The 25,984-nt window shown below is 47.7% G+C and overlaps 2 protein-coding genes across 2 annotated transcripts in view; one reads left to right on the top strand and one right to left on the bottom strand.

Moving 5' to 3' along the window:
• Positions 1-8,387, bottom strand: part of GRM7 (glutamate metabotropic receptor 7) — a 361,134-nt gene extending 352,747 nt beyond the window's left edge. Inside the window, exon 1 of the mRNA XM_073564465.1 lies at positions 7,820-8,387. Coding sequence (XP_073420566.1) covers positions 7,820-8,305 — 486 coding nt within the window. The 5' untranslated portion in view covers positions 8,306-8,387. The remainder of the gene's footprint in view (positions 1-7,819) is intronic.
• Positions 8,388-9,661: 1,274 nt separating this feature from the next.
• LOC141077481 (uncharacterized) lies at positions 9,662-25,289 on the top strand. Its single transcript, XM_073564441.1, has 3 exons — positions 9,662-10,226; positions 22,195-22,321; positions 22,743-25,289. Exons 1-3 carry the CDS (start codon positions 9,675-9,677, stop codon positions 22,847-22,849), a joined length of 786 nt encoding a protein of 261 aa, XP_073420542.1. The 5' UTR covers positions 9,662-9,674; the 3' UTR covers positions 22,850-25,289.
• The last annotated feature ends 695 nt before the right edge of the window (positions 25,290-25,984 follow it).

The raw sequence follows: 25,984 nt of genomic DNA, 5'->3' as shown, positions 1-25,984 counted from the left end.
TCCGTCCATCAAATCCCTCCATTCATCCATCCGTCCATCCATCCATCCATCCGTTCGTCCATCCATCCATCCATCGTCCGTCCATCCATTCATCCGTCCGTCCGTCCATCCGTCCGTCCGTCCGTCCGTCCATCCATCCAACCAACCATCCATCCAACCAACCAACCATCCATCCAACCGTCCGTCTGTCCATCAGTCAGCCTCTCTCAAAGCCGATAACAGGGAAAACAGATTGCTTTCACCCTTGACCCTTTCTACAGTCAGTTTCTTTCTTGCCTGCAATGGCTGATAACAATAGATTTCCCAGTGTCTACAGTTTTTTTCTTGCATGAAATGGCTGCTGGCAGAAAACAATAGATTGCATTCACCCTTTCTACAGGATTTTTCTTGCCTGAAATGACCGATTACAGGGAGCAATTTTATATATGTAACTGAAAAGTGCGGGCTCTGCTTTGGGTGAATGAAATAATCATTAAATATTTGTAAATTTGTGAGGAGTTTCCATAGTGGAGCCATTGTATGTCCCCTCCGCTGTCACTCAATAATCTGACTCCTGGTCAGCATCAATTTGCAGTTCATTATTACTTTCTGGTTCCTCTGAACTTCCAGTTGTGAATTCATTTTCTTCCATCGGGGCCTAGAAACGATGGTGTCATCTCCAGCGCTGACAGTCGGTCCTCCCAGGGGTCTTTCATGACTTCCGTAGCAATTGAATGGTGCAAATTGCCAACCGCCAGGTTTACAGTAATTAGTGGCATGGTCTTGGTCTAGAGTCCTGAGCATGGCGCGAGCATCATCCTGGAAATGCAATTTATCGATCCAGAATAGAGACTGTGCTGAAAAGGGGATAGCGGTATAATAACTGAGGCCCAGATACTACAACCCACCCCATCACCCCCGGCTTTGCTCTCCTTGACCCCCTTTTCTTTCTAAAATTAGATTCCGGCCATAGAGTGTATTGCTCAGCAGAGGCGCTGCAGGACAATTATGTGACTATTTACAAACATTGGATCTTTAATGTATCTTTTATTGCTTCCTACATTGTAGCAGCTGACGGAAGCCACTTATCTACATGGCACATCTTTCACAAGTAATTATGTGTAAAATCGCTAAAGGACAAGTACTGAATTAGAAAAACATTACTGCTTCCTGCAAAAACAGCGCCACACTTGTCCACAGGCTGTGTGTGGTATTTCTGCTCGGTCACATTCATCTCAATGGAGCTACGCTGCAATACCTGGCACAGCTACAGTCACGTGGTGTCCCGATGTCATTCAGAATAAGCTCTGAAAGCAGATTCTCAGGGAGATCTATGTCCGGCCCATAGATCTTAACAGATCATTTATATATTGAGAAAAATGTGGATTTCTCTGGAATAAAACATTGGATCACAGATATTAAGGTGTCATCTCATAATGCTTTCTGTGACCTGCATGCCCATATAGACGGCTTAGGCCTGTTTCACACTTCAGTTCTTTGACGTCAGTCAAAATCTGCCGTTTTTATAAAAAAACGGATCCGCCCTTGTTGGACGGATCTGTTTTTTTTTCCCATAGACTTGCAGCATTAGCGGCGGATTTTCACTGATGGTCGTCCGTTGCATCCGTTTTTAGTCTCTCTCTCTCCTTTTCCACACCGCGTTTCCTTTAAATTTTCTTACCTTTGGAACTTCAGCGGATCCGTCAAGAAAACGGTCCGGTGACGGATCCGTTTTATTAATCTTTGGCGGATTTCAACTGAACACAAAAAACTGAAGTGTGAAACAGGCCTTAGGAGGGAGGATCCAACTGACAGATTCCCTTTGGGAAAGAAGCCACGTCTTTCTACTCCTGAAAGACATTAAAGTTCCTCCTTTTTTGCCTTTACAGGGGTTTTGTTACTCTGGATCATCTCATCTCTGGATTGTCTCTGTGGGACCGTAGGTTTAATATGAATGACTTTTTTTGGCGTCTTTTTTAACCTGCAGTAGATCGATGCATTGCCCACATGTCATGTGAAAACTTCACTCCACACAGGAGTAAAAGACTCTGAATAAAAAGTACATCTGTCCTGTGTCTTATGTGAAAAGTTAGAAATCCATAATCTGTACGAGGCCCCGAACCACCACGTAGCCATTACACCAGGAATAGATTCTTATGTAGCCTCTGTGCCCCTGCCGGCAACTGAGGATCACAGAGTAGATACACCATGTACAGGTGAGTATGGTCAGCCGGACAGCACACAGCTTCACTGTCAGGCAACAGGCATTAAAATTGTACAACATGAGACTAAGTAATACACAGCTACATTGTCTGTGTCTGTAGTATGGTTATATGGTCTCTGGCTCTGTAGTACGATTACATGGTCTCTGACTGTATAGTATGGTTACATGGTCTCTGTCATATGGTTACATGGTCTGTCTCTGTAGTACAGTTACAGGGTCTCTGTCTCTGTAGTACAGTTATATGGTCTCTGTGGTACGGTTACATGGTCTCTGTCTCTGTAGTACGGTCACAAGGTCTCTGTAGTACAGTTATATGGTCTCTGTCTCTGTAGTATAGTTACATGGTCTCTGTGGTACAGTTATATGGTCTCTGTAGTACGGTCACATGGTCTCTGTAGTACGGTCACATGGTCTCTGTAGTACGGTCACATGGTCTCTGTAGTACGGTCACATGGTCTCTGTAGTACGGTCACATGGTCTCTGTAGTACGGCCACATGGTCTCTGTAGTACGGCTACATGGTCTCTGTAGTACGGCTACATGGTCTCTGTAGTACGGTTACATGGTCTCAGTCTCTGTAGTACGGTTACATGGTCTCAGTCTCTGTAGTACGGCTACATGGTCTCAGTCTCTGTAGTACGGCTACATGGTCTCTGTAGTACGGCTACATGGTCTCTGTAGTACGGCTACATGGTCTCTGTAGTACGGCTACATGGTCTCTGCCTCTGTAGTACGGCTACATGGTCTCTGCCTCTGTAGTACGGCTACATGGTCTCTGCCTCTGTAGTACGGCTACATGGTCTCTGCCTCTGTAGTACGGCTACATGGTCTCTGCCTCTGTAGTACGGCTACATGGTCTCTGCCTCTGTAGTACGGCTACATGGTCTCAGTCTCTGTAGTACGGCTACATGGTCTCAGTCTCTGTAGTACGGCTACATGGTCTCAGTCTCTGTAGTACGGCTACATGGTCTCTGCCTCTGTAGTACGGTTACATGGTCTCTGCCTCTGTAGTACGGCTACATGGTCTCTGCCTCTGTAGTACGGCTACATGGTCTCTGCCTCTGTAGTACGGCTACATGGTCTCTGCCTCTGTAGTACGGCTACATGGTCTCTGCCTCTGTAGTACGGCTACATGGTCTCTGCCTCTGTAGTACGGCTACATGGTCTCTGCCTCTGTAGTACGGCTACATGGTCTCTGCCTCTGTAGTACGGCTACATGGTCTCTGCCTCTGTAGTACGGTTACATGGTCTCTGCCTCTGTAGTACGGTTACATGGTCTCTGCCTCTGTAGTACGGTTACATGGTCTCTGCCTCTGTAGTACGGTCACAAGGTCTCTGTAGTACAGTTATATGGTCTCTGTCTCTGTAGTATAGTTACATGGTCTCTGTGGTACAGTTATATGGTCTCTGTAGTACGGTCACATGGTCTCTGTAGTACGGTCACATGGTCTCTGTAGTACGGTCACATGGTCTCTGTAGTACGGTCACATGGTCTCTGTAGTACGGCTACATGGTCTCTGTAGTACGGCTACATGGTCTCTGTAGTACGGCTACATGGTCTCTGTAGTACGGCTACATGGTCTCTGTAGTACGGTTACATGGTCTCTGTAGTACGGCTACATGGTCTCTGTAGTACGGTTACATGGTCTCAGTCTCTGTAGTACGGCTACATGGTCTCAGTCTCTGTAGTACGGCTACATGGTCTCAGTCTCTGTAGTACGGCTACATGGTCTCAGTCTCTGTAGTACGGCTACATGGTCTCTGTAGTACGGCTACATGGTCTCTGTAGTACGGCTACATGGTCTCTGTAGTACGGTTACATGGTCTCAGTCTCTGTAGTACGGTTACATGGTCTCAGTCTCTGTAGTACGGCTACATGGTCTCAGTCTCTGTAGTACGGCTACATGGTCTCAGTCTCTGTAGTACGGCTACATGGTCTCAGTCTCTGTAGTACGGCTACATGGTCTCTGCCTCTGTAGTACGGCTACATGGTCTCTGCCTCTGTAGTACGGCTACATGGTCTCTGCCTCTGTAGTACGGCTACATGGTCTCTGCCTCTGTAGTACGGTTACATGGTCTCTGCCTCTGTAGTACGGTTACATGGTCTCTGCCTCTGTAGTACGGTTACATGGTCTCTGCCTCTGTAGTACGGCTACATGGTCTCTGCCTCTGTAGTACGGCTACATGGTTCTGTGGAAGCTTTGGATTCTGGAAAGAGTTAAACTCAGAAAAGCTGGAAGTGAATATGAGGGATGGTGGCGATTTATCAATAAGTGAGCGGCGGTAATGGATCAGCAGCTGGTGGGCGGGGGGAAATTAACAGGTTTTTCTCTGGTCTTCAGACCACAGGGAGACCTCTTATTGTTTGAAACTCAGTGTGAAGTGATTAATGGAGTCAGGTTTACCGGCTGCAAGATAGTACAGAAGACGGGAAAATGGGGTGGAGGAGAGGCAGGGATGGAGGGGGAGGAAAGGCAATGAATGGATCAGGGCCGGCTTCTGACCACTGATGGCTTCTAAAGGTAGAAGAGAAGGGAAGGAAGCGAAGACCTGAGAGGAAAGGATGGATAATGAACAGGAGACAGAGTATGATAAGGGGAGGGAGGAAGGAGGAGAAGGTAGAAAGGAACACAGGCAGGAAGGAAGGATGATGAGAAAGGAAGGGGTTAAGGAGAGAGGTAGGAAGGAAGAAAGGAATAGGTTAAAGATGGGAAGAAATGAGTGAAGAAGTAAAGAAAGAAGGAATGGAGAAGAAAGAATGGACGTAGGAAAGAAGGAATGCAAGAATGAAAGAAGGATAGGAAAAAGGGGGAGAAAAAAAAACAAAGAAAAACAAGGATAATGTGAAAGAATAAGAAAAATGTAAGCAAAGAAAGTGCAGAAGTAGGAAAGAAAAGGGACTGAAGAAACAGAGATAAAGGAATGTGATGTAGAAAACACAACAAACGAGCTAAGAGAAGAAAAGAAGAAGAGAGGAGAGATGAAGGGTGGAAACAGCAGAGACGTCCTTATGGAGGAGCAAGAAATAAAGGACAGAAATGGTCAGAGCTGAGGTGTCTACAAGACTACAAGTCAACATGACAGGCAGGTGCTGCAGGTCAGCACCGGTGAAGCTACAGGTGGCCCACCTGCTCTGTGTGGGAGCAGACCACCCTTACATGTGTCAGTAGCTGCCCCTCATACTGAGCCTTTGGATAGGAGAATCTGTGCCACTATGTGTATACAGGATAGATATATATATATTACTCAACCATAATCCAGTATAAAGGGACAGATGATTCTGTACTAATAACCATTAATACTGTAAGGGGGCCATTGTCCAGAATTGGGGGGCACAGGATGTGTTCTGGTAACTCACCAGACCTCTGCCCCCAGTACCAGTAACATCCAGGTTTCCTGCAGCAATAGTGTAATGTTGTGTTAATCAGAATGCACCGTCCTCATATAAAGCTGCACTGGAGGAATCTACAGCACATCCATGCGGATCTGTCATTAATGATGGTGTCCGCAGACTCCAGCTCTGGTCACAAACCCCAAAAATCACCAGCTTCATGGCTCTAATAAACACCTCGACCAGGAGAGGATTTGTCTGTATATCCAATAGACAAGGAGAATTCATTACAGACAGGTGGTGACAAATGCCAAGAGCCCATGCAATACTCCACTGACAGACACAGGAGGAGCCATCTGTACGGTGAGGGTGAGTGAGGGATGTGTGCACACAATGCGGCAATGTGTGCGGTAATGCAGGGTGTGTGCACTGCGATAGGTGAGGACCCGACACTGGCTGCAGCTCTCGGTGCCTCTCTGGCTCCACACTGTGCAGAACATGCACTTCACTATCTGGAAGGTGGGAGTGAAGATCTGCACAGGGGGAGGTGAGGAAATAGGATTTTACTTCAGGACTCGCGATTATTAAGTCACTTGATGAATGTGAGATCACCAGGGGCCTCTGCACTGTCCAGAGTGTCATCACCCTGCCACATCCATGGCAGCATCCCGGAGGGATCATCGGTCTGTGCGATCTACAAGGAACAGCTATGGGGGACTAATAGCCCCGGAGCACGCAGCACAGGACTCCAGCACCATGGACAGAGCCCCATCCCTCACCCAGGACAGTGCGGTAATGGCCTCTACACTCTGACTGTGGTGAGCAGCAGCTCTGTGAGAACATGCAAAGAAGAATAGCTGCGTCTTATATGCCGGTGCCCCCACCGTCCAGTCCAGGCTGCTACAAGTGTTTTATCCATAGAGGAGTCTGAGAAATCATCGTGAAATCGTCCTGTGCATGAGATCTGCGATCATTAATTGTCGCCATTGTCATCTGTAGAGACTTTCATTGCAAAAATCTCATAAAGGAGACAGGTTCCATCCCATCATCAGTGCATTCCCAGAAGGTAGGAAGGGGTTAATAACATTCCTCTCCACAATCCCCCACACCCACTCACAAACAGTCAGTCATCAGAGAGACGCGACATCTCCCACACGGCAGCGACAAGAGGCTGCGACAACGACGAGCAATGGTCAGTGATCGGCCATGAAGGATCTCATTAATGACAGGGATCTGCTGGATGAGCGGGGTCTGGGTGGGAGGTCACCTCCATGGAAGGGTCGCACCAATCATCACTGCAGACTATTCTGCCCCCACGCGTGCAAAATCCACAATACACGTCCAAATCCACGGAGCCAGTGCGAGAAAACCGAGCAAGTGCCAACAGGAGGGCTGCCAACAATCAGGAGGACGATCACAGGGGGCAGCTCCTAGAGGGAACCCCACCAGAGGGCATCAGGGGCACAAGGCATGGGGGGGGGGGGGACAGGCAGATGGACGATCTTGGACAGGGGAGGCATGGATCAGTACAGAGGAAACCCAACATGTGTAGCAGAACTGATCGCAGTGCTGTCCATCGCTCTCACAATATGACAGCTCCGGCCACCTGACAGCTCACAGCTCCGGCCACCTGACAGCTCCGGCCACCTCATTCCTCCGGCCAGCTCATTCCTCCGGCCACCTGACAGCTCCGGCCAGCTCACAGCTCCGGCCACCTGACAGCTCTGGCCAGCTCATTCCTCCGGCCACCTGACAGCTCCGGCCACCTGACAGCTCCGGCCAGCTCATTGCTCCGGCCACCTGACAGCTCCGGCCACCTGACAGCTCCGGCCACCTCATTCCTCCGGCCAGCTCATTCCTCCGGCCACCTGACAGCTCTGGCCAGCTCATTCCTCCGGCCACCTGACAGCTCCGGCCAGCTCACAGCTCCGGCCAGCTCACAGCTCCGGCCACCTCATTCCTCCGGCCACCTGACAGCTCCGGCCAGCTCATTCCTCCGGCCACCTGACAGCTCCGGCCACCTGACAGCTCCGGCCAGCTCATTGCTCCGGCCACCTGACAGCTCCGGCCACCTGACAGCTCCGGCCAGCTCATTCCTCCGGCCACCTGACAGCTCCGGCCACCTGACAGCTCCGGCCAGCTCATTCCTCCGGCCACCTGACAGCTCCGGCCAGCTCATTGCTCCGGCCACCTGACAGCTCCGGCCACCTGACAGCTCCGGCCAGCTCATTCCTCCGGCCACCTGACAGCTCCGGCCACCTGACAGCTCCGGCCAGCGGCTCCTACCTGGAACAGGCGCAGGATGTTGGCCACCATGATGGACACGGAACTTTCCGCCGCCCCGATCACTCCCACCACTTTCTCCGGGCGCACGTACACCGGCGGCTCCCCGTTGGTGCAGCGCGCGTCGCCCGCGTCCTTCTGGATCAGCGCCTGCACGAAGGTGAGTGACTGCTCCAGCGCGTAGGTGTCCCGGGAGCAGGTGTCCAGGATCCGCGCCCCCAGGGTGACGTTGGGCAGCAGCTCGGGGTCGCCGTTGATCTGGTCGATCGCGTAGAGCATGGCTTCCAGCCGGTGGATCCCGTTCTCTTTCCTGATATCCCCGCACGGCATTCCCGCCAGCCCCCGGGAGTGGACGGGGAAGAGCCCCCCGAGGGTGAGGTCTCCCTCCAGCCTGATGGAGTGCGGCGCGTAGGGCTCCTGCCCGGAGACCAGGAGCGCGGAGCAGCCCAGCAGCCAGGAGCGGAGGGAGAGCCCGGAGCCCCCCGGCATGGTGCCCCCCAGGACGGCGTCTGCAGCGCTGCGGACCCCGGAGCTCCGCGTCTGCCGCTGCTCTCACAGCTCTCCGGCTGCCGCCGCTCACACTCAGCTTTAAAGCTGCCGACCGCGCGGCTCCGCCCCCCTGCCAGCGCGCAGCCGCGTCTCGTGTCAGGTTCTGGGGGATTTGGGGGTCTCGGCTGCGATACCTGCGATACCTGGAGAGGAGCCGGCTGGGGGCTATCACAGCACACAGACACCTGAGGAGACTCACTACATCACCAAACCTGCAGGAGAACCGCACTGTGTGCACATGGCCCATACACACTGCAGCCAGCCAATACCGCACAGGAGGGGGGCTTCATGGCAATTACTTCTATGGCTGGGGCGACTATGTACATGGGGTTGAGACCACCACAAACATCCAGGCTGAGCACCCCCATCTGACATAGGCCGATATTACTTATGTGCCCCATCCCCTGGACCCAGAGCTGGGAGCAGCACACACATATGTATACATAGGTATACAGGCACATATATATATATACATTATATACACACATATATACAGGCTCATATACACTGCTCAAAAAAATAAAGGGAACACTTAAACAACAGAATCTAACTCCAAGTCAAACTTCTGTGAAATCAAACTTTCCACTTAGAAAGCAACACTGATTGACCATCAATTTCACATGCTGCTGTGCAAATGGAATAGACAACAGATGGAAATTATTGGCAATTATCAAGACACCCTCAATAAAGGAGTGGTCCTGCAGGTGGGGACCACAGACCACATCTCAGTACCAATGCTTTCTGGCGGATGTTTTGGTCACTTTTGAATGTTGGTTGTGCTTTCACACTCGTGGTAACATGAGACGGACTCTACAACCCACACAAGTGGCTCAGGTAGTGCAGCTCATCCAGGATGGCACATCAATGCGAGCTGTGGCAAGAAGGTTTGCGGTGTCTGTCAGCGTAGTGTCCAGAGGCTGGAGGTGCTATCAGGAGACAGGCCAGTACACCAGGAGATGTGGAGGGGGCCGTAGGAGGGCAACAACCCAGCAGCAGGACCGCTACCTCAGCCTTTGTGCAAGGAGGAACAAGAGGAGCACTGCCAGAGCCCTGCAAAATGACCTCCAGCAGGCCACAAATGTGCATGTGTCTGCACAAATGGTTAGAAACCGACTCCATGAGGATGGTCTGAGGGCTCGATGTCCACAGATGGGGGTTGTGCTCCTTTATTGAGGGTGTCTTGATAATTGCCAATAATTTCCATCTGTTGTCTATTCCATTTGCACAGCAGCATGTGAAATTGATTGTCAATCAGTGTTACTCCTAAGTGGACAGTTTGATTTCACAGAAGATTGATTTACTTGGAGTTATGTTCTGTTGTTTAAGTGTTCCCTTTATTTTTTTGAGCAGTGTATATACACACAGATATACAGGTGGTCACCAGATACTGATGATGGAGGCAATGGGCGCTCACCAGATACTGATGATGGAGGCAATGGGCGCTCACCAGATACTGATGATGGAGACAACAGGTGGTCACCAGATATTGATGATGGAGGTGACGGGCGGTCACCAGATACTGATGATGGAGGTGATGGGCGCTCACCAGATACTGATGATGGAGGCGATGGGCGCTCACCAGATACTGATGATGGAGGTGATGAGCAGTCACCAGGTACTGATGATGGAGGTGATGGGCGCTCACCAGATACTGATGATGGAGGTGATGAGCAGTCACCAGGTACTGATGATGGAGGTGACGGGCGGTCACCAGATACTGATGATGGAGGCGATGGGCGCTCACCAGATACTGATGATGGAGGTGATGAGCAGTCACCAGATACTGATGATGGAGACGACGGGCGGTCACCAGATACTGATGATGGAGGCCATGGGCAGTTACCAGATACTGATGTTGGAGGTAATGGGCAGACACCAGATAATGATGGAGTCACATTTTTATTCATTCACTTAGTTTATTTGTATCAATTAGAAAAATACGATGAACACGTCTATTCTTGGAGGCTTCTCACTATGCAGCATCACAGCTATATACTGTACATACAGACACACATTGTATATATTTATATACCATCTATCTAACACAATCCACATAATATAAGACCCAAGGCCAGGAGAAGTTGGACTGCCTTACCTATAGGTTCTGCCCATGGTGGACTCTCTGTATAAAGAGGTTGCTGCATTTTACCGTTTGGCTCATTTAGGGATGTGGACATCACCGATGAGGGTCTTCGGCTTGGGATCCTAATGCTCCTTTTCCCGCAGTGTTAGCCGGGTATTATTGTAGTAGCAGCAGAAGTCAGTAGTCATCGCTGGGGTCGGCATCAGGATGTAGCAGTAGCTGATTGGGTCCCTGGGAATATTTTATTGCTTTAATGCTTAGTCATTCTTGAGCTTTCTTTTTATAGTTCCATTTTCTGGATATTTTTCCATTTCATTTCTTGCACAGAACACCCCTTGCCTCCATTTCCAGCCCCCACTAATGAGTGCGTGACCGGTGAGAGACTCGGGAGCTCACATCTGGATATTTCCACAGAAGCAACATTGGTGTGTTCTATCTAGTCCACTTTTTATCATATTAATCTCATGTGTGATCAGCCAAGGAGGCGGTAATGGTGAGGAGGCGGTAATGGTGTGGAGGAAGTAATGGTGAGGAGGTAATGGTGAGGAGGTAATGGTGAGGAGATGGTAATGGTGAGGCGGATGTAATGATGATGAGGAGGTAATGGTGAGGAAGTAATGATGAGTAGGAGGTAATGGTGAGGAGGCGGTAATGGTGAGGAGGAGGTAATGGTGAGGAGGCGGTAATGGTGAGAAGGTAATGGTGAGGAGGAGGTAATGGTGAGGAAGTAATGGTGAGGAGGAGGTAATGGTGAGGAGGAGGTAATGATTAGGAGGTAATGGTGAGGTGGAAGTAATGATGAGGAGGAGGTAATGGTGAGGAGGCGGTAATGGTGAGGAGGCGGTAATGTTGAGGAGGTAATGTTGAGGAGGCAATGGTGAGGAGGAGGTAATGGTGAGGAGGAGGTAATGGTGAGGAGGAGGTAATGGTGAGGAAGAGGTAATGGTGAGGAGGAGGTAATGGTGAAGAGGTAATGATGAGGAGGAGGTAATGGTGAGGTGGAGGTAATGACGAAGAGTTAATGGTGAGGAGGTAATGGTGAGAAGGAGGTAATAGTGTGGAGGCGGTAATGGCGAGGAGGTAATGGTGAGGAGGTAATGGTGAGGAGGTAATGGGGAGGAGGTAATGGGGAGGAGGTTATGGTGAGGAGGAGGTAATGGTGAGGAGGTTATAGTGAGGAAGAGGTAATGGTGAGGAGGAGGTAATGGTGAGGAGGTAATGATGAGGAGGTAATAATGGTGAGGAGGCAATAATGGTGAGGTGGAGGTAATGGTGAGGAGGTAATGGTGAAGAGGAGGTAATGGTGAAGAGGAGGTAATGGTGAAGAGGAGGTAATGGTGAGGAGGAGGTAATGGTGAGGAGGCGGTAATGGAGAGGAGGCGGTAATGGTGAGGAGGCGGTAATGGTGAAGAGGAGGTAATGGTGAGGAGGTAATGGTGAGGAGGAGGTAATAGTGTGGAGGCGGTAATGGCGAGGAGGTAATGATGAGGATGAGGTAATGATGAGGAGGTAATGGTGAGGAGGTAATGTTGAGGAGGTAATGGGGAGGAGGTTATGGTGAGGAGGAGGTAATGGTGCGGAGGTTATAGTGAGGAGTAGGTAATGGTGAGGAAGAGGTAATGGTGAGGAGGAGGTAATGGTGAGGAGGAGGTAATGGTGAGGAGGTTATGGTGAGGAGGAGGTAATAATGGTGAGGAGGCAATAATGGTGAGGTGGAGGTAATGGTGAGGAGGAGGTAATGGTGAGCAGGAGGTAATGGTGAGGAGGCGGCAATGGTGAGGAGGCGGCAATGGTGAGGAGGTGGTAATGGTGAGGAGGAGTTAATGGTGAGGAGGCGGTAATGGTGAGGAGGAGGTAATGGTGAGGAGGAGGTAATGGAGAGGAGGAGGTAATGGTGAAGAGGAGGTAATGGTGAGGAGACGGTAATGGTGAGGAGGAGGTAATGGTGAAGAGGAGGTAATGGTGAGGAGGCGGTAATGGTGAGGAGGAGGTAATGGTGAAGAGGAGGTAATAGTGAGGAGGAGGTAATAGTGAGGAGGAGGTAATGGTGAGGAGGAGGTAATGGTAAGGAGGGAGGTAATGGTAAGGACTAGGAGGAGTTAATTGTGAGGAATTTGTAAAAGAAGGAAAAAGATGCGGCACTCAGCCAGATATCTGGGTGAGTGCCGCATCTTTTTCCTTCTTTTACAAATTTAGCATGTTTTTTCTGATGCTGAGCACCATTATTCCCAGCAGTGTTTTACACACTGTGTGCCTGTGATTGATCCTCGACTTGTTGCTGGTGGATTAGAGCCTTGGTGCCGTTCATCTGGGCTTTCTTTGAATTGAGTTAATTGTGAGGACCTGCAGGAACTGAGCCATGGCATCGGCATGCTGTGTCGTGTCCTGCACCTCATCAGCAGCTTTACCCAAGTTGTTTTGTGCTTTCTTCCAGTTCCATCTCCTTTGGTTTGTCAGAATTTTTCCCTGAGAATCAGCTGGAGACATATTACGTCTTCTACATTACTTCCTTAAGGTTCTGAGAAGATATATAGGAGGCAAGGAAAACAATGAGCCCTGAAGCTGGCCGTCCTTTGATCCATTCCTCTGATTCTCCATAAACTTGCTCGCTTGGTTCCACTGCGGACAACAATAACCTATTGCTACATGGAAACCATCAGCAAGCTGCTATTGACAGATCCAGTGGGCTTATGATGTGTTCCTCTTTAGTTTTTCCATTATCCCATCTTACCCTGTTTATAAAGGATTTAAAGGGGTTTTTGAACCTTCTATAAAATGAGACCAGGGTGGAGGCAGGAGAACATAAAATAATGAAAGACACATTACTTATTACAGCGCCCCTGTTGGTCCATCAGCTGCAATGACCTGCAATGAATTCCATGCATGGCTACTCACTGTTGCAGGGCAGCAGTTTTACTCTGGTCTTAACGCAATCTTTTTTATTAAGCAGGAATACTCATTGGAAATAAGAATAAAACCATGTGTGTGACAGCTAGCCTGCTTGTTGGTGGCTTCCTGGATTGGGTAAAGTAAAAGCCATCCCACCGCGACAAGGTGTACTCAGACGGGACGGTTCTATTCTCTCATTTTAATTCCTCTCTTACTGTCAGCGGAATTCAGTGTAGATGGGGTAGAGCTGCTCTGCCCCATGTACACTGAGGTCGGCTGGCATTAATATTAGAGAACAGGACCGTCCTGGTTGGGGTACACCTTGTCGCAGCAGATGGCTTTTTTTTTAAATCAAAACCAGTGTTTACTAAGTCCGCTGTATTATTTACATGCACTATTGGTTTTACTTTTATGCTCATTTTGTGTCTATCTTATGTTTCAGCATTGATACAGTGTTGCATCTGAATTATTTTCTATTAATGAATGTTTCAGTTTCTTCACTCTGGGGTTCATTTCCACTAATCCCTCTCTTTTTCTGGCTTCTATACTTCCTATACTGCTGCGTCCTTTGGTGTAAGTAATATGGAAGTCAGACTGGAGTAGCGAAGTTGTGGCCTCCAACCTGTGGATCTTCAGAGTCGTGTCCTCTAACCTATGGTTCTTCTAAGTCGTGGCCTTGAACCTGTAAATCTTCAGATTCGTGTCCTCTAACCCATGGTTCTTCTGAGTCGTGGCCTTCAACCTGTGGATCTTCAGAGTCGTGTCCTCTAACCCATGGTTCTTCTGAACTGGAGAAGTGGGCAGCAACTAACAGAATGGTTTTTAACAGGGAAAAATGCAAAGTACTACATCTGGGCAATAAAAATGAAAAAAGCATATACAGAATGGGAGGAATAGGCCTAAGCAACAGCACATGTGAAAAAGACTTGGGTATACTAATAGATCACAAACTGAATATGAGTCAACAGTGTGATGCAGCAGCAAAAAAAGCAAATGCAATTCTAGGATGTATTAACAGAAGCATACAGTCTAGATCACGTGAAGTCATTATTTCCCTCTACTCCTCTTTGGTCAGACCTCATCTGGAATATTGTGTCCAGTTTTGGGCACCACATTTTAAAAAAGACATCAACAAACTGGAGCAAGTTCAGAAAAGAGCAACCAGAATGGTGACCGGTCTGCAAACCCTGTCTTATGAGGAAAGGTTGCAGGATTTGGGATTGTTTAGTTTGCAAAAGAGAAGACTGAGAGGAGACTTAATAGCTGTCTACAAATATCTCAAGGGCTGTCACATTGTAGAAGGATCATCTTTATTCTCATTTGCACAAGGAAAGACTAGAAGCAATGGGATGAAACTGAATGGGAGGAGACACAGATTAGATATTAGAAAAAACTTTTTGACAGTTAGAGTGATCAATGAGTGGAACAAGCTGCCACGAGAAGTGGTGAGTTCTCCTTCAATGGATGTCTTCAAACAGAGGCTGGACAGACATCTGACTGGGATGATTTAGCGAATCCTGCTTTGAGCAGGGGGTTGGTCCCTTCCAACTCTACGATTCTATGATTCTATGATTCTATGAGTCGTGGCTTCCACCCTGTGGCTCGTCGGATTTGTGGCCTCCAACTTGTGACTCTTTGGATTTGTGGCCTGCAACCTGTGGCTCTTCAGATTCATGGCCTCCAAACTGTGGCTCTTCGGAGTCATGGCCTCTAACCTGTGGCTCTTCAGATTCGTGGCCTCCAATCTGTGGCTCTTCGGAGTCATGGCCTCTAACCTATGCCTCTTCAGATTCGTGGCCTCCAATCTGTGGCTCTTCGGAGTCATGGCCTCTAACCTGTGGCTCTTCGGAGTCATGGCCTCTAACCTGTGGCTCTTCGGAGTCATGGCCTCGAACCTGTGGCTCTTTGGCTGCTATACAACTACACAACTCCAACTATGCTCCAAAAGTCACTGCTCCAAGGATGGTCAGTCATCGATACTTTTCATTAGTGGATTGTACACTTTTGCAGGCTGTCATTTTACTGCTCATATACATGAGTATGCAGCTGCTATGCAGATCTATGCATCTCCATGGTTACAGACAACAGTTTTGCTACAGAGCTTGTAATCGCTGCTCTGAAGATAGACAGATCACTGAATGCAGCCAGCTTATTTCTCCCTGTACGGCTCCAATGCCTTTGGTAACATCATTGCTGAGCGCGCGGTTTGTGCCGGGTGTGCAACAATGACGCTGATCCTAATTGTCAATCTTCAGGATGGGGAGTGATCTGGAGAATACCCCTTTAGAGTCTTTACTGTAGATTAAAAGAATTAATCATGTAAAAGTCCAACTGCCCCATCCTTCTTTCGCAGATATGTGCATTTGGAGGAGAGTTGGGTTGCCACTTTACACATTAGATAGTTGTCCAGTATCTTGCTAAAAATCATCAGGTTTGCCCAAAATGTATCGAATGTGTATGGCCTCCTTACATCAGTGGCTGCAGTGACGATGGCCTGGAAATGGCTACCATCTTGGGTGGTGTCAATGTGACATCCTATAAGACATGTCTTATATATTAGTAATGTCGTATACAACAGGGAGGAATAAATGAGAGGTGACAAAATAAAATAGCTTCATCCCAAAGGTCAAAGGTTACAAGATATAAAATGCCATAAAGAGATTGCATCAGTGGGAGGTGAGAAGGTCCAGGAGAGTGAGGATCCCATACCAGGAGTTACATCCTACAACCGAGGAGCGGACATCACAGCTTTGTGACCTCTCCCATCCCCCTCCTTCTATTACAACCAGATCCATTAATAAAAAGACAAATTAATCCGAAGTGAACCTGTTCACCATCAATGGATTTCAGTCGGACTCATTGATTCCCTGCTGGCAATTATACTGTGCACATATCCCTAAGAAATCGCCTTTGCCTTGAGTAATGATCCGGCTGTCCATTGATCGCCACTTTCCACCACTGTCGAGCCATCAATGCTCAATCTCCCCAATAAACGACATGACTGTTCCCGCAGCAGGTCATCAGCACAACGAGCTCCAGATCCAAGATTCATCAAGTGCGCAAGACAAGCGATCAGGGCAAATGCCAAGAGAAGTCAGTGGGACTGTATCAATCCCACATCCACCCCTCCCCCGTAAATGAAATTGTCTATTGTCCATTCAGGACCATCAAGTTCCCCCGACACAGAGAAATCCCCCAGTGCTGGTCCTATAATCCAGGAGGAAATATGTGACCCCAGGTCCAGAGGTGATACAAAATATAGAAATGTCCTGGAGAAATAGATAATAGAATCTTTGCTTTCTTGGCCTTTTTTCAGATAATATGAATGATAACTCCAAACTTCTCTCTCCACTCATGGTCAGTGGCTGGGTGAAGCTATTTATTGTCAGACTACTGTGTTTTATCTTATTAAATCATAATGACAACCCAAAACATCCAAATGACCCTGATCAAAAGTTCATATACCCCATTTCTTAATGCCGTGTATTTCCCTCTCTAACATCAATGACAGCTTGAAGTCTTTTGTGGTAGTTGTGGATGAGGTTCTTTATTTTCTCAGGTGGTAAAGCTTCCCACTCTTCTTGGCAGAAAGCCCCCAGTTCCTGTAAATTCCTGGGCTGTCTAGCATGAACTGTACGCTTGAGATCTCCCCAGAGTGGCTCAATGATTGTAAGGTCAGGAGGTTGAGATGGCCACTCCAGAACCTTCACTTTGTTCTGCTGTAGCCAATGACAGGTCGACTTGGCCTTGTGTTTTGGATCGTTGTCATGTTGGAACGTCCAAGTATGTCCCATGCGCAGCTTCCAGGCAGATGATTGCAAATTTTCCTCCAGTATTTGCTGATAATGTGCTGCAGTCATCTTTCCTTCAACTTTGACCAAGTTTCCTGTGCCTTTGTAGCTCACACATCCCCAAAACATCAGCGATCCACCTCTGTGCTTTACAGTAGGAATGGTGTTCCTTTCATCATAGGCCTTGTTGACCTCTCTCCAAATGTAACATTTATGGTTGTGGCCAAAAAGTTCAATTTTGGTCTCATCACTCCAAATTACCTTGTTCCAGAAGTTTTAAGGCTTGTCTCTGTGTTTTGCATACCGTAGGCAAGATACTTTGTGGCATTTGCGCAGTACTGGCTTTCTTCTGACGACTCGACCATGCAGCCTATTTTTCTTCAAGTGCCACCTTATTGTGCATCTTGAAACAGCCACACAGCTAGCTTTAAGAGAGTCCAGAATCTCAGCTGATGTTACTTGTGGGCTTATCTTTGCATCACGAAAAATTTTCCTGGCAGTTGTGGATGAAATTTTTGTTTTTCTACCTGACCATGGTTTTGTTTTTACAGAGCCCCTAATTTTACTTTTGTTAATCACAGTTTGAACACGGCTGACTGGCATCAATTCCTTGGATATCTTTTTGTATCCCTTTCCTGTTTTATACAGTTCAACAACCTTTTCCCATAGATCTGTTGACAATTCTTTTGCTTTCCCCATGATTCACAATCCAGAAACGTCAGTGGCTGGATGAAAGATGCAAGAGTCTGTCTGGATCCCAGAAACTCGCTCATCTTTTATGCACACACACTGATTACAAGCAAACAGGTCACAGGTGAGGATGTTACCTTTAGTAGCCATTCACACCCATTTGTGTCAACTTCTGTGCATGTTATCAGGCCAAAATCATCAGGGAATGTAAACTATTGATCAGGGTCATTTGATTGTTTTGGGTTGTGTCATTATGATATAGAAAGAGGAAACACAGCAGTTTGACAATAAATGGCTTCACCCAACCACTAACCATGAGTGGAGAAAAAGGTTTGGTGTTATCATTCATATTCTCTGAAAAAAAGGCCAAGAAAGCAAAAATTCTGCCAGGGTATGTAGATATATAGATATTTCTGTCCTTTCAGTGTGCAGGTGCAGCCATTTTCCCGTTTCGTCCTTTCTCTACATTACATATTGCACGGATTTCACGTCCTTTTCCCTTTTGCTTCTGTAGCAGATCACTGAGGACGGTGCGGAGATGCAGCAGAAGCCCCTTTTTATGACGTGTCCTCTGGGGGTGTTGCATTGGCCCCCGGACATGGAGGCCGTGTCCAGATCAGCGGAGGAGTGACGTGATGGCGAGGGGAGCCACGTAACCTGTGTGGGCTGGAGGCTTTCAGCCGTCCTTCATGTCTGCTGGAATCTTTTCTGTGGAAAGTTCCAGCTGTCAGCCCGCTTGTCAGACACAGGCCACTAATGTTCTCCTGTCATTACATTCTGCATAGAGCTGATTGCAAAGCAAATTACATGCAAATGATACAATACAGGAGTGGCTTATGCAGATTTAAGGTTCCCCCCCAGTGCAGTAATTAACTCAAAGGCTTAGTAAATAAAGAGCAAGTTAATTAGTTTGTTACAAGTTGCCCTGATTTTCCTGTCACATCAAAGCTGGAGATTTGAGCTGCGGAGTCGGCAGAAAGCAGTCAGTTCTGATTGTGACTAATGTGGGATAATCAAAAATAGAGGCCAAGGATGGGGGGGCAACCAAGGGGCTGCAAGCACCGACCTGCCAGAGGGCAGACAGGGAGGATGGCCAGTAATGGAGGACGATATTCTCCGTATGTTTCAGATGGTTTCCACTTTCCTTTTTTGACTTGGCGCTAATATAAAAGTTGTGCTTTTTTTTTTTACCACCAATTTATATTTTACTTTACAGCATCTAAAAGAACCAATCTGCTTCTATTGTGGTATGCAGCTTCCATGAGGATGTACACGATGCGTCTCCATGGCTACAGACTACAAACAAGCGCCTGCGTAGTCTGATCCTGCTGTCAGCTCTTGCTCTTTGCCTCCATGTTTGGATTAGAGAAGTAAATGACTTTTACTAACAGTTTATAACTGAAGTCACACATAGGTCTGCAGAGGAGCTGTTATTATTATTATTATTTATTATAGCGACATTTATGTCATGGCGCTTTACATGTGAGGAGAACTAATGGTGTCAGCTTTCTGTTTTTTGCTGTCTACAGATTTGCTTCATTTGCTTTTTAAGTTTAGATGCATTAAAGCCATGCAATAAAGTAACTACAAACTGCAGGCATCAGAGTCAGGTATCAGAGTCAGGTATCAGAGTCAAGTATCAGAGTCAAGTATCAGAGTCAAGTATCAGAGTCAAGTATCAGAGTCAGGTATGAGACTCAGGTATGAGACTCAGGTATGAGACTCAAGTATCAGAGTCAGGTATCAGAGTCAGGTATCAGAGTCAAGTATCAGAGTCAGGTATCAGAGTCAGGTATCAGAGTCAAGAATCAGAGTCAGGTATCAGAGTCAGGTATCAGAGTCAGGTATCAGAGTCAGGTATCAGAGTCAAGTATCAGAGTCAGGTATCAGAGTCAGGTATCAGAGTCAGGTATGAGACTCAGGTATCAGAGTCAAGTATCAGAGTCAAGTATCAGAGTCAGGTATCAGAGTCAGGTATCAGACAGAGTATTTCTGATATTTGACTTTGATATGTGATCATGTCCTAAAATGGACTCTGTACAGAGGAACCAGTCCTCCCTCCTGAAATAAAGCGCAAACTGAGCAGAGAAGAGAACCACCACCCAAGAGCCAGAAATGATTGCACAGACATGGATGGTTGTACACGTTGTGGAGATGATGGCGATTGCACAGATCTATAGGTTGAGCAGACTGTATAGATCCTTCTCCTTTATGGCCGCATCATTCACATTCTTGAGATTTGATTCTAGATCAGGGGTCCCCAACCTGTAGCTCAGGAGCCACATGTGGCTCGCGGTCCCATGAATTGTGGCTCGCGACTGTCTGCCAGCTTGGTGCATTAGCTCCAGGTCTAGCAAACAGATATGAAGAGCACATCTCAAAATGATGATTTACGTGAGTAGCCCTGCACCGAAGAGCAGATGTGGATGCACATTTACTGGTCTTAGGGGTTTAGAGAGGATTTAGGTATGGTGCTCTGGAGGATGCTACTACCTGTTAGAGGAGGTGCTCAAAGCTGGATGTGACAGTGTGTTGGGAGTCCTTGATGGGAGAATACTGAATGGGGGGATTGTGGGAACCCCTGGGTCTCTGTGTACGGCTTTTGGAGTGATTTCTGTGGAAAAGCTTCGGTTATCATTACCTGTAATGGGGGCTTTGGTTGCCACTACTGTGAGGGGGGGAGGGAGCTGGATGTGACAGTTGGGGACCACTGCTCTAGAACATGCTTTTTACAGATCAGGATGATGCAACGCTCTATGCAAGGTCTACAACTACCTGACACAATGGACGGGAGCCGCCGTGTCGACAGGCGATTCCCTCGGTTCATTTCTAATGTAAAGACTTCAGATTGCAGAGCGATGGTTAATGCATTCACTTATAAAGATGGAGGATAATACAACGAGGCCATTGGAGAATTGCATCATCGCGGCGGTGACTGTTCTCACCTCTACATTATTCCCATCATCCATATTCATTTATTACTATGGGTTACTGCAGACCTGACACATCTCATAGTACTGGAGGGGACTGCGCTTATTCACCTTGCTCTCTACCGCTCTCAGTCCCATTTTATAGAGATTTTGGGGTGCCCTGTATTAACAGACTCAAGGTGCATTTATACTGCACGAATATCAGGATTATTCCTAGGAACGCTCATTTACTGATAACTGCGAGGTGTAAATAGGCTGATTTTGGTTTGATTTTGGTTCTCGGCAGCAAATCATCTCGGCAGCACATCATCTCAGCAGCACATTATCTTGGCAGCACACCATCTCGGCAGCACACCATCTCGGCAGCACATTATCTTGGCAGCACATCATCTCGGCAGCACATCATCTCGGCAGCACATCATCTCGGCAGCACATTATCTCGGCAGCACATTATCTTGGCAGCCTGTGTGCAGTCATAGACATATTACATGTGAAGCACAGTCTGCATGTGTAACAGACTAATTCATGACCAAGCGGCAATAAGTAGCAGATCAGTGATGACAGAAGGAGCCAACAATTCCCTAAGGCTATGTTCACACTGCGTCTTTTTTGACATTTAAGAATGACCATTGATGAAGCAGCAGACATTTCAGGAAGCTCCTTTTCTCTGGAGATTTGTAAACCCAAAGCATCTTTTTGTCTTCGCTTCTTTTGATCATCTCCTGAGCGTCTTTGCAGCTTTTTCTGCCGCCAGCATTTTATTTAGTGTTTTTTTTCTGTGTTTTATATTTTGTTTATCTGGTAATTTTTAGTCATTTTTGGAGAGTTTTCTTGACGTTTTTGAACCCCAGCAAGCAATGAAGGATTTTTCAATGCTAGCATTTTTTTTTGCAGCAGAAGAGCTAAAAAAAGAGCAAAAAAATTGCCCAGGCATCTTCTGAGCATCTTTTTTTGCCTTCCCGTTGTATAAATATTGTGTATCTCTTATCTAAATATTCAGAGTCTGAAGAATATACATGTTACTTCTTTTAAAGTCTTGGCATTTTCTGAAAGTCTGAAACATATGATCATCGAGTCGTTCTTGCACAACAATAAATATTTTCAAGCTTTTTTTGCATTTTTAGTGTTTTCCGTGCACAAAACATGGTGGCAAAAGATGGAGAACTGATCTGCACTTTCTTTTTTCCAGCACCTGCGTTTCTGCCGCGAGGTCGTCGGGGTGTGATGCATATGGGCTGCACTGGGTTTTCCGAATCGTTTGTTATCATCTTTAATAAGGAGTAGAAATGCAAAAAAAACAATGCTGAGGGTCTCACCCATCATTCCCTACAGGATATCAGGTGTTAGAGATGATACAAATGTATCTAAACCTCTGGGATAAAAAATAGAAAAAGTAACCAATCGTATTTCCTCTCGTGATGAATCCCCTAATGTTTCCATTTCTAGGTCGTGACCCAACGATGGACGTCTACTGATGAAAACCTTGTCCTGATGATGCCTCACCCAGCGCTCGTCCAGATGAGCCACATTGTGTTACACGGTGCAGATCCGGCCGCTTTTGTTTCTATCTCAGGTGCATTGTTGGTTTTTAGCAGTAACATCAGGATACTGGAAATTGGTTTTGTTCCAGCATGTTTTCTATCTACCATTCTCCTTGGTTTGTTTCCTTTGTCAGAGGAGCTTATCAGAAATGTAGACGTTTGAGATAAAGTTGAGAACAAAAAGGAACATTTATTACAAAGTTACAACAACTGGAATGAAGGACAAACCAGAAACCTTGGCAATACCTGACATAAAGGGGCTGCCAGCATAGAGGGGGCTGCCAGCATAGAGGGGCTGCCCCTGGTTATTGTGCCATGGAGATACCTTAGGAAATAGCTTCCAATGACATCTAAATCACAGGCAGATCTCCGACCGCTCAGAGCAGATCGATGGTCTTCGAGGTCCATGGCAATTCTCCTTGATTTCTTACACTGTATTTCTCATCATTTTAGAAGTGTCTCCATCCAGATCCATCAACCTCGCCCAGGCTGCCTACAGATGGGGCCACGTCTTCCATAAGAGCGTACAGGAGTCGGTGACCCCTTTCTCCCGGTCATAGATTTCCATAATGAGGGTCATTCGTGGAGATGTCATTGATTTTATTGTGGTCTTCTGAGATATACGATGCAATGAATGAAACAATTGTGACAAAAAGATGGATGTCAGAGCAGAGGTGTAATGGCTCAGATACAGGACTGGGATAACGTTTTAGGCAGGTGTGGGGAAAAATGCAACAAAGTAACAATGTTTTCAAAACTAGAAGTGATAATAGTGAATTTTCATCAGCTAATAAAATGCAAAGTTAAAGAATAAAAGAGAAATGTAAATTCCATGTGGTGACCACCCATTAACCCCATCATCAGTATTTAATGACTGCCCGTCACCTCCATCATCAGTATCTGGTGACCGCCCGTCACCTCCACCATCAGTATCTGGTGACTGCCCATCACCATCATCATCAGTATCTGGTGACTGCCCATCACCATCATCATCAGTATCTGGTGACTGCCCATCACCATCATCATCAGTATCTTGTGACCGCCCCTTAATTTCCATTATCAGTATCTGGTGACTGCCTGTTGCCTCCATCATCAGTATCTAGTTACCGCCCATTTCCTGCATCATTATCTGGCGACCGCTCCATCATCAGTATTTGGTGACTGCCCATCACCTCCTTAATTAGTATCTGGTGACCACTCGTCTCCTCCATCATCAGTATCTGGTGACTGCCCATCACCTCCTTTATTAGTATCTGGTGACCACTCGTCTCCTCCATCATCAGTATCTGGTGACTGCACATCACCTCCATCATCAGTATCTGGCGACCACTCTATCATCAGTATCTGGTGACTGCCCATCACCTCCTTTATTAGTATCTGGTGACCACTCGTCTCCTCCATCATCAGTATCTGGTGACTGCACATCACCTCCATCATCAGTATCTAGTGACCGCCCATCGCCTCCATCATCTGTATCTGGTGACCGCCCGTCACCTCCATCATCAGTATCTGGTGACTGCCCATCACCTCCATCATCTGTATCTGGTGACTGCCCATCACCTCCTTTATTAGTATCTGGTGACCGCCCATCGCCTCCATCATCAGTATCTGGCTACTGCCCATCGCCTCCATCATCAGTATCTGGTAACTGCCCATCACCTCCATCATCAGTATCTAGTGACCGCCCATCGCCTCCATCATCAGTATCTGGTGACCGCCCATCGCCTCCATCATCTGTATCTGGTGACTGCCCATCACCTCCATCATCAGTATCTGGTGAACGCCCATCGCCTCCATCATCTGTATCTGGTGACTGCCCATCACCTCCATCATCAGTATCTAGTGACCGCCCATCGCCTCCATCATCTGTATCTGGTGACCGCCCATCTCCTCCATCATCTGTATGTGGTGACTGCCCTTCACCTCCTTTATTAGTATCTGGTGATCACCTGTTATCTCCATCATCAGATAGCTTGGAGCCTTACTAATGGTGGAGGCCTCCTTTAATTCCAGATCTGTTGCGTTTCACTCCAGTTTTGGGAATTACACGGGGTCACATCCGATGGTGACTGTACAGAGACTTCCCGCTGCAGTGGGTGCCATGTCCTCCTCCTCGCTGAGCTTTTCTCTTTTAGGCTCCGTGTCGGTGACCCGTCTCCTTCCTCCAGGAGTCAGCTGGGCGGGGCCTTGTCAGTGGAGTTCCCCTTTAGGTGTCAGTTCAGTCTGTGCTTTCTCTACATATTATAAGTCTCCATTACATTGTCCTTTATGTGATACTCACGGCAGAAAACAAATATTTATTCTTCTTCCTAAACTCCGCGCAGCCATGTTTCTGGCTTTTATGTTTCTCCAGACATTATTCCTGCAGAATATTTCAGTTGTTTGAACATCAACCAGACATAAAAAAGACAGAAACTGACACTCCGGAGACCAAACAAGATTCATACATTTAAAGTCAGCGGCGGAAACCTCATTATAAAGAGGCTGCGACGGAGCAAGGTGGATATAAGAGGCTGAACTCTGACCTCCGCTGACTCACCGCCGTTATGCAGGGGGACTCCATAAGTAGAGAAGCATCGGCCGAATACCAAAGTTGGGCTTGTACGACCCGCGAGGCTGAGCCAAGGCACAGACAGGGGCAACCTGTAGCCCAATGCACAATCACTACCACAATCTGCATCCCCTATATAGCCCCTGACAACCTGACAACTGAGATTAAAAATAGCGCTGGGTGGTGTCACCAAAATGGCACCAGAGAGCCCGATCCTGGGCTTACCGTCCATCCCTGGCAAGAGAAAAACAAAGTTTTTGTGACCTGATCGCTACTGCCCCACACACATGGGAGATAAGATGCAGGAAATTGCTTTTTTTAATGGGAGAAAGAATGTGTATTGGGGCTCTCCGACTCCCCCAAACAAGAGCAGGAGAGAAGGATCCGGCACTTTACGTCACAGCATCCGATCCTTGTATTTTCCGTGGCGATAAGATGCACTAAAAATGACAAGGTGCTGATAAGTCTCTGACCCCTCCAGAGAACTATGTCTGGAGGGGACAGAGGGGTCTGGAGGGAACAGAGAGGTCTGGAGGGGACTGTGAGATCTGGAGAGGAAAGAGAGGTCTGGAGGGGACAGAGGGGTCTGGAGGGGACAAAGGGGTCTGGAGAGAACAGAGAGGTCTGGAGGAGACAGGGGTCTGGAGGGGACAGAGAGGTCTGGAGGGGACAGAGAGGTCAGGAGGGAACAGAGAGGTCTGGAGGGGACAGAGAGATCTGGAGAGGAAAGAGGAGTCTGGAGGGGAAAGAGAGGTCTGGAGGGGACAGAGGGGTCTGGAGGGGACAAAGGGGTCTGGAGGGAACAGAGAGGTCTGGAGGAGACAGGGGTCTGGAGGGGACAGAGAGGTCAGGAGGGGAAAGAGAGGTCTGGAGGGGACAGGGGTCTGGAGGGGACAGAGGGGTCTGGAGGGGAAAGAGGGGTCTGGAGGGAACAGAGAGGTCTGGAGGGAACAGAGAGATCTGGAGAGGAAAGAGGAGTCTGGAGGGGAAAGAGAGGTCTGGAGGGTACAGAGGGGTCTGGAGGGGACAAAGGGGTCTGGAGGGAACAGAGAGGTCTGGAGGAGACAGGGGTCTGGAGGGGACAGAGGGGTCTGGAGGGGACAGAGGGGTCTGGAGGGAACAGAGAGGTCTGGAGGGGACAGAG

The sequence above is a fragment of the Dendrobates tinctorius genome, unplaced genomic scaffold (assembly GCF_039654945.1).
Source record: "Dendrobates tinctorius isolate UK_male_01 unplaced genomic scaffold, ASM3965494v1 ptg000455l, whole genome shotgun sequence".
NCBI lineage: Eukaryota > Metazoa > Chordata > Amphibia > Anura > Dendrobatidae > Dendrobates > Dendrobates tinctorius.
Note: the sequence above shows the minus strand (reverse complement) of the source record. Positions and strands in the feature narration are given on the sequence as shown.

Coding starts and splice junctions, on each gene's coding strand:
- LOC141077481 (XM_073564441.1), top strand. CDS start 9,675: ATGTTCTGTTGTTTAAGTGTTCCCTTTATTTTTTTGAGCAGTGTATAT. Junction 10,227..22,194: donor ACCAGATACTGATGTTGGAG/GTAATGGGCAGA, acceptor TTCCATTTCTAG/GTCGTGACCCAACGATGGAC. Junction 22,322..22,742: donor CGCTTTTGTTTCTATCTCAG/GTGCATTGTTGG, acceptor TCATCATTTTAG/AAGTGTCTCCATCCAGATCC.